Consider the following 9407-nt stretch of genomic DNA (forward strand, 5'->3'; position numbering starts at 1 on the left):
AAAAAAAAAAAAAAAAAACTCAAAAAACAGATTCTAAGATTCTAATTTTAAACTGATAAAAGTTTACATTTTTAAAAATTCAAAAAATATAGAAAGAAAGTAGTTAAAAATTCTGTTTCCTACCTCTATTCCCCAGCCATCCAGTTCCCTCACAGGCAGCCAATGATTGTAGTATTTTTGTACATTCTTCCAGAGATATTTTTTGGATATGCAAGCAAATAAATATGTTTGTAATTACACACATGCTCATGCACACACACACACACACACACACACATCTGTTCTCTCCTATCTACCCTTTTTATATGTGTGGCAATATTTTGAAAACATTATTCTACAGTTTGCCTTTGTCATTTAATTTATCTTAAACACCTTTCCCTATCAGTACATAAAGAAGTGCCTTATTTCTTCTTACAGCTGCATAATTTATTTGACAAGTCTCCCTTTTCATGGGCATTTAGGTTAGATTATTTTCATTTGAGAAGCTTTCTTCAGTCTGACCTATGTTGTATGAAATATCTTTTCCCAGGCCTGCCTCATTTTAACTTGTTATACCAGCCTACACAAGTTGATATGTAGTGAAACAATATCTTATATGACAGGGAAAGGAAGAAATCAAATAATTATTGTATCTCTTAGTTCTCAAATGGAAGGCTATGTGTAGACAATTGTTGAATTTTAGAGCTAGAATGACTAGAAGAGAACTAATGCTAAGATTTCTTGCTGTTGATTTCTTTAAGATTCTGATGAAAGCTAAGGATTCTGTCTTCATAAAAAAGTGCTCGTAAAATTTTGCATATAAATTTTGGGGTTCATAGACCCCTTGAAATCCATCTATGGGTTCTAGATTAAGAATATTTTAATCTAAAAAATAGAAATAAAAAAAGAATATTTTAATCTAGTATAACCCCGTCAATTTACAAATTGAGAAACAGAAGGCCAGAGATGTGAGGTGAGTCTCAAAACAAGGTAGTAGCAGAAGACAGTCACACGTATTCATGTTAAAGCAATTACAGCAATATTGTCTCTCCTTGCTTTGGCTGATGTCACAGCCCAGACTGGCCAGCGAAGCTGCCTGTTCCTTCCCAGGAACCTTCAGTTTGTAGGTAATGTGTAACCTGAGAGAAAAATGGTGAGCAAATTTATTTGAAAGATGGACTATTTTAATATCAAAGTGGTATTATAGGAATTTCTTATACAAAACTTTGATTTATTTTCTTTCTCTTTTTATTTGTTTTCTGTTTAGCCCAAGAAGAAGAGGGGAAAAGTAGAAGTGAAAGCCATTAATTTGGGGACAGATTATGAATATGGTGTTTTAAACATTCATCTGACTGCTTATGACATGACCCTGGCAGAGAGTTATGCCCAATATGTTCACAACCTCTGCAACGATCTCTCCATTAAAGTTGAAGAAAGGTATGAAGGATGCCTTTGTATGGAATGTTCTTGGTGTGGGTAGGATGATCTGCTTTTTTGTTAAATCAAGTTTTTGAGATATAATTTACATGTAGTAAAATTCACTCTTTTTAGGTGTATAGTTTGCCACAATCAAAATATAGAGCAGTTTCATTAACCCAAAAAATTCCCTGCTGCCCTGGTGTGGTCACTCTCCTTCCCCTCTCTCACTCAAGTCCCTGGCAACCACTGATCAATTTTCTGTCCCTATTGTTTTAACTTCTCCATAATATCATGTAAATAGAATCACACAGTATGAGCTATTTGTGTCTGGCCTCTTTCCCTTAGCATAATGTGTTTGACATTCATCCATGTTTTTACAAGTTTTTTTTTAATTGTGATAAAATACACATAACATGAAGTTTGCCATACTAACCATTTTTAAATGTACAATGTTGTGATATGAAATACATTCATAATGTTGTGCAACCATCACCACCATCCACCTCCATAACTCTTCATCTTACAAAACTGAAACTCTGTATCCATTAAACAGTAACTTCTCATTCCCACCTCCCCCCAGCCCCCAGCAACGACCCTTCTACTTTCTGTCTCTGATTTTGACTACTCTACTTCTTATAAATGGAATCTTATCTTTTTGTAACTGGTTTATTTCCCTTAGCATAATGTCCTCAAAGTTCATCCATATGGTAGCATATGTCAGAATTTCCTTCCTTTTTAAGGCTGAATAGTATTATATGTATATACACACCACATTTTGCTTAAAACCACTATGAGATACCTCTGTATACCTATTAAATAGCTTTAAAACAAATTGACAATACCAAGTGCTGACCAGGAAGAGGAGAAATGGCTTATTTGCCATCTGTATATCTTCTTTGATAATGTGTCTCTTCAAATCTTTTGTCCCTTTTTAAAATTGGAACGAACTGCAGTGGCACAGACATGTAGTCCCAGCTACTTAGGAGGCTGAGGCAGGAGGATTGCTAGAGTCCAGGAGTTTCAGGCAACATAGCAAGACCCTGTCTCTAAAAAAAAAAAAAAAAAGTTGGGTTTTTGAAAAATTATTGAATTATGGAAATTCTTCATCTGTTTTTTAGATACCAGTTCCTTTTCAGATATGTGTTTTACAAATATTTTCTCCTTCTATGACTTATCTTATTGTCTTCTTAACAGTGTGTCTTTTGAATAGCAGTAGTTTTTTAAGTTTGGTGAAGTTCAGTTTACCAATTTTTTCTTCTATGTTTTGTGCTTTTGGTATCATACCTAAAAATCTGGCTTGGCATCGTGGCTCATGCATATAATTTTGGGAGGCCAAGGCAGGAAGATTGCTTGAGGCCATGAGTTTGAGAGCACCCTGGGTACTGTAGCAAGGCCTGCTTCTATAAAAAAATTTTTTAATTAGCTGGATGTGGTGGTGTATGCCTTATAGTCTCAGCTATTTGGGAGGCTGAGCAGGAGAATCACTTGAGCCCAGGAGTTTGAGGTTGCAGTGAGCTGTGATAACCCCACTGCTCTCTAGCCTGGGCAGCGGAGTGAGACCCTGTCTAAATCAATCAATCAATAATCAATCTATCTATCTTAGCCTAACCCAAGATCACAGAGATATTTTCCTATGTTTTCTCCTAGAAGTTCCATAGTTTTAAGTTTTACATCAGTGATACATTTTGAATTATTTTTGTATATAATGTGAGATATGGATAAAAGTTCTTTGTTTTTTTGCATGTGGATATCCAGTTGTTCTAGCACCATTTGTTGAAAAGATTTTCTTTCTCCGTGAATTATCTTAGCACCTTTGTTGACAATATATTGACCATGTATGTGTGGGTCTATTTCTGGACTCTGTTCTGTTACATTGATTACATATATATACATATCTATCCTTACACCAATACCACACAGTCTTGATTTCTTTCAATCCCAACTCCCACCGTCAGTCTCTGGCAACTACTGATCTATTTTCTGTCTCTGTAGTTTTGCCTTTTCCTGAATGACATATAAATAGAATCATATAGTGTTTTTCCTTTTGAGTCTGGCTTCTTTCACTTAGCAAAATGTGTTTGAAATTTATCCATGTTGTTGCCTGTATAAAGTAGTTTGTTCCTTTTTGCTGCTGAGTAGCATTTCATTGAAAGGATGTACCACAGTTTATCCACTCACTGATTCAAGGACATTTGTATCATTTCCAGTTTGTGGCAATTATGAATAAAGCCACTATAAATATGTGCAGATTTTTGTGAGAACATAAGTTTTTATTTCTCTAGTGTGTGATTTCTGTGTCAAATGGTAAGTGTAGTATATGTAAATTTATAAGAAACTACCAAACTGTTTTCCAAAGTGGTTGTGCAATTTTACTTTCTCACCAGCAAATTATGAGAGTTCCAAGTTCTACATTCCAAGTTTCCTTTTAAAATTAATTTTTTAAAGTGAGTTGATTTAAAAGAAAAATATTTAATAAATAATAGTTTGGATAGTTTGCCATTGTACAAGGTAGTGCATAGCCTAATATGGGGATATGGGAAAAATTATACTTTCTTACTCATTAGATATTAGTATATTCCCATTTTACAGATGTGGAAACCAAGACCTAGAAGGCCCAAAAGTCACAAAACCAGTAAGTTGCCTCAATTTAAACCCAGTTCTCCCTAACTCCAGTATTATTAGTTCTATAGGGTCTTATTTTAAATCCTTAAGCCAAATTTGAACTTTTAAACCTTTATAACTTAGAGTGCAGCTGTGCTGAAAGTGCTCTTTAGAAGATTTGATAATAAGCTATGACTTTAGCTCTCAGAGCTGACAGTACTTCAATTCTTTTAAGTCTAAAAATGTGCTTTATCTCTTTCTGATGCCCCAGAGAGTTGGTTGCTCTTTCAGCACTTGACACACACCTCTATCATGTCACTTAGTGTTCTGGGCTGTAATGATCTGTTCATGTGTCAGTTCCCCTTCCCTCTGACTGTGCATTCCCTCTAGATGGGGACTGTGTTCTTTGTTTCTTTAGTACTTAGCACAAGACCTGCCACATGGGAGATATTCAGTCATTGTTGAAAGAATGACAGATTCTTGAATATGACTACACAATCCAGTTGTGTGGTATATATACATTTCCTAAAGTTTAATGAAAGTGTTGTTTGTTTGTTTGTTTGTTTTGAGACAGGGTCTCTCTCTGTTGCCCGAGCTAGAGTGCAGTGGTGTCATCGTAGCTCATTGCAACCTCAAACTTCTGGGCCGAAGCAATCCTCCTGCCTCAGCCTCCCGAGTAGCTGGGACTATAGGTGCATGCCACCACGACTGGTTAATTTTTCTATTTTTTGTAGAGACAGGGGCTCGCTTTTGCTTAGGCTAGTCTCAAACTCCTTGCCTTAAGCAATCCTCCTGCTTTGGCCTCCCAGAGTGCTAGGATTACAGGTGTGAGCCACTGGGCCCAGCTATGAAAGTGTTTTTAATTAATTCAGAAACTATTAATTGAGCCTCTTCTTGCAATATGGTAGGTACTACACCACTGGACATTCTGACTGGAGGATACTAGGGGTGAATCTCCCTGATTTCAGGGAGTATATACACATACAGTACACACACACAGACATGGACATACATACATACACACCAGGAGACATAATTATAACATAATGTAGAAGGCAACATGTGAAAGACAAAGTGCAAAGACCGTTCAAGGAGGCAGAGTAGCATAGGAATTTAGAGCAGTGCTTCTCAAAGTACCACTTCAAAAGATATCAGGAGTTTATGCCAAAATGTACATTCATACTTTGCTTCCTTCATGAAGAAAGTCTTGCTGTTAAAAAAAAGAGTTGGCTGAATTAAACAGTATATTTAGTGACTGGTGTATGCTTTTTATCTCGTCATGAACTAATGACATTCAGTTTATTCGTTGCAGCTTGTCTATGGACCATATTTGGAATAACAAGTGGCTAAGAGTACAAGCTCTGGAATCAAACTGCCTACATTGAAATTCTGGCTCTGCCAGTTATTAGCAATATGACCTTGGGAAATTCTGAATCTCAGTTTCCTCATCTATATAATGGGGATGATAATTTTTCTATTTCTTTGAGTTCTGAAAATTAAATAAACTAGTACATGACAGCACTTAGCGTAGACACTGGCACATTGTAAACACTCTGTAACTAATGTTATTGTTATTAATAATTAATGAAGACTTTTTTTCCAGCTGGCAAGGATTAGAGATAATTTCTTGGAGGTTGTGATGGCAAAGAGGCATTAAATGTCATTCACAGAATGTTACTGTCATACCTACTGTGGATCAATTTCTTGGAATAGTGTTTTAAATTTTCAGAAGGATTCTTTAAAGATGCTGCTTTTTTGGCTGGGCGTGGTGGCTCATGCCTGTAATCCTAGCACTCTGGGAGGCCAAGGCAGGAGGATCACTTGAGCTCAGGAGTTGAGACCAGCTTGAGCCCTGAGCAAGAGTATGACCCAATCTTCACTAAAAATAGAAAAAATTAGCCAGGCATGGTGGCACATGCCTATAGTCCCAGCTGCTCAGGAGACTGAGGCAGGAGGATTGCTTGAGCCCAGGAGTTTGAGGTTGCTGTGAGTTAAGCTGATGCCTTGGCACTCTAGCCTGGGCAACAGAGAGAGACTCTGTCTCAAAAAAAAAACAAACAAAAAAAGATGCTGCTTTTAAAAACCTGACTGTAAAAATCCCTGGCTGCATTTGAATGAAGGCAGGAAGGCAGTAACATTTGTCGAGCACCAGCTACCACTCTGATAAAGCTAATTACTTTTTCTGTATATTATTTTACTTAATTCAAAGAAGCGTCTTGCACATAGTGGATCAAAGCATCAACTCTCAAGCCAGACTGCCTGGGTTTTACTCTTGCTTTGCCGCATTCTTACATTCCGACATTGGGCAGTATACTTAACCTCTTTGTGCCTGGTTTCCTCATATGTAACATGGGGTTAATAAAAGTACCTACCTAAAAAGACTGTAGTGAAAATTGAGGGAGCTAATACATTTAAAGTGCTTAGAACTATGCCCAGCAACTGCTGGCTGCTATTATTATTGTTGTTATTATTATAGAAGCTTGCCTATAATTCCTATACCTAATAAGTGACAAGGTCTGGATTTGAATCCACTTTTTTTTCCTACCTCTTGATTCTTCCAGTTCTCCACATAGCATTTAGGTTGATCTTTCTAGAATGGAAATAAGATTATGTCACTCTCCTGCTTAAAATCCTTTGATGACTTCCTACTCCTTTAGGATCTAAATAAAATTTCTTCTTGTGGCTTGCCTTTCTTCACATTTTCTCTCCCTCTACCTCCAGTTACACTGGCTTTGTTTTTGCCTCTTTCTACCTCGGGACCTTTGCATATGCTCAGTTTAGACTACTCTTCCCCCTTCAACTAACTATAACCCCTACTTTTTTCTTAGGCATCATCTTGAATTTTACTTCTTGAGGGAACCTCATTAAGTTAGGTCCTTATTAGCTGGGCATGATGGCTCACACCTGTAATCCTAGCACTCTGGGAGGCTGAGGCAGGAGATCACTTGAGGTCAGGAGTTCAAGACCAGCCTGAGCAAAAGCAATACCCCTCTCTCTACTAAAAATAGAAAAAATTAGGCAGGCATGGTGATGCATGCCTGTAGTCCCAGCTACTCAGGAGGCTGAGGCAGGAGGATGGATCACTTGAGCTCCCAGGAGTTGGAGGTTCCAGTGAGCTATGATGATGCCACTGCACTCTAGCCAGGGTGACAAAGTAAGACTCTGTCTCAAGGGAAAAAAAAGGTAGGTCCTTATGTTATATATTTAGAAGTAACGGGTATATAACTTCTCTTTTGTAACACGTGTTACTTATGTTGTAATTACTTGACTATTATTGGTCTTTCCTATTAGACTTTAAGCTCTGTAAAGCAAGGCCTCTTTCTGTCTTCATTAGTGGTCTAACCCTAAGACTTTGCCTGGTGCCTGACACATAGTAGGCACTAAATAAATATTTTTTGATTTGGATCGAATCCTAACAGACATGGACGTGATTCCTAGAACAGCAGAATGAACGATGTGCTGCTTTTTGCTGCTTTCCTGGCTCTTTGCTGCAAATAGCTCAGAGCATGAGGAGCTATTTGTTTTTAGCAACTCACTTCTTTGCACTGATTGAGGTTTTCAGACTATTGTTAGGCATTCTCACTGCCCAGCTTTTCAGAGATGAAATTCTTTTTTTCTGATTTTCATTTCATCTTGATCCATTTTTCCTCTGGGAGTGGGGGTGGGATGTAGAGATGATGGCTGTAACCTTGAGATGAAATTGGGCTAGACAGCGGTATGCCAGCTTTTGTTCTTTAAATGGTTTGCACTGCTCCTCACCCAGGAGGGGAGGAGAGGAAGAGGCTTCTCATGCTAGTCCCTTAATTTGTCTTTATCCCTTGCTGAGCAGCTGCCTGAGGGGATGGAAATCTTACTCATCTGGGAGCAACTTCCAAGCCTGAATTTGAACCAGGCCCTGTGCTCTGCAGAGAGTAAAAGCATCATTCAGCATCACTTGCTGTGAGACCACTCTTTTCCTCTTAAAAAATATACTTACATTTTTTTAAAAATTGAGGTATAACTTATATAAAGTGAAGTGCACAGGTTCTGCGTTCCCTGACACCCCAGCAAATTCCCTTGTGTCCCTTTCCAAGCAATACTCCCCAAAGGTAGCACTATTTTGCCATGTTAGGTTGACTGTTGAAATTCTATTCTTTTCATTTCTCTCCTTCTGTTTTTACTGTCTGATCATCCAAGCAATGTTTATTGCAGAAAATTTGGAAAGCACAGAAAAATGTAGATACTAAAGAAAAATAGCCTGTACTTTGACCACTCAAAGGCCTGTTATACTTTGAAACGACCAGAGTTCCCGGTTATTTCTTTATCAAACAATGTCTGGTTTTCTGTTGGTTCTCTTTGAGGACCTCTGATGCCTCCTTGCCTTTGTAGATACTGCTGCACTTTCTTGGAATGCCCTCCAAGCAAACATGTATGCTCATTCTTTACATCTTGATAAATCACTGCCTCACCTGGGACTCCTTTCCTGAGCTCTCCCCTCTCCTTCTTGTCTCTATAATATTCGGCACATACCTATTACTGCCTTTGTCTTATTGTTATACACATGTTTGTGTACTCATCTACCTCTCTAAAACACTCATAGTGAGCTCCTTGAAGCATAGACTTCATATTGCTCACCATAGTGCCTAGAACAGAACAGTAAATGTTTGTTGAATGGATTAATAAAGAAACAAATCAATTAAATCTTGCCAGAACTGTTAAAGAAGAAAACTTATGATTAGTGGCAGGAATGGACAACTCCCATTTTAGTTGATCAGTCTTATCTGTAGAATGACAAAAAGGAAAAATAGTATTTTAGAGTGCTTTTTAGTTTTCCAAAAGCTTTAACATAATTACTTTATTTGATCTTCCATTAAGAAGTCTATGATTGTATCCCCTTTTTTTTATGTTGGGAGGTTATTACTATATTTGCATTGGAAGAAGAGGAGATCAGACATTGTGCTACAAAGTGGGAGGGGATGTTATTTATAGAGGCTACATGAAAGAGTTTGTAATACCCAGCATTTACTGGCTATTTAGGAGGGCAAGGGACCTGACATTTGTGGGCATAGTGTACCGGGCAAATTACTGATGTAATCTCATTTTATCATTGTAAAACCCTAGGAATTAGGTATTTTTTAAAAAAAATCTATTGATTATTTTTTTTTTTAAAGAGATGGAGTCTCGCTCTGTCACCCAGGCTATAGTGCTGTGGCTTGATCATAGTTCACTGCAGCCTTGAACTCCTGGGCTCACAAACCCTGGGCTCCCAAGTAGCTGCGACTATAGGCATGCATCACCATGCCTGGCGGATTTTTAAAACTTTTTGTAGTGGCCGGGCGCGGTGGCTCACGCCTGTAATCCTAGCACTCTGGGAGGCCGAGGCGGGCGGGTTGTTTGAGCTCAGGAGTTCGAGGCCAGCCTGAGCAAGA

General features: G+C 38.0%; 1 protein-coding gene across 1 annotated transcript in view; it reads left to right on the plus strand.

The window, feature by feature from the left end:
- Nucleotides 1-9407, plus strand: part of MRPL48 (mitochondrial ribosomal protein L48) — a 74487-nt gene that overhangs the window by 46416 nt on the left and 18664 nt on the right. The window contains exon 5 of the mRNA XM_012645588.1: nucleotides 1247-1416. Within this exon, the coding sequence (XP_012501042.1) occupies nucleotides 1247-1416 (170 nt within the window). The remainder of the gene's footprint in view (nucleotides 1-1246; nucleotides 1417-9407) is intronic.

This window comes from Propithecus coquereli, unplaced genomic scaffold (genome assembly GCF_000956105.1).
Source record: "Propithecus coquereli isolate 6110/MARCELLA unplaced genomic scaffold, Pcoq_1.0 Scaffold235, whole genome shotgun sequence".
NCBI lineage: Eukaryota > Metazoa > Chordata > Mammalia > Primates > Indriidae > Propithecus > Propithecus coquereli.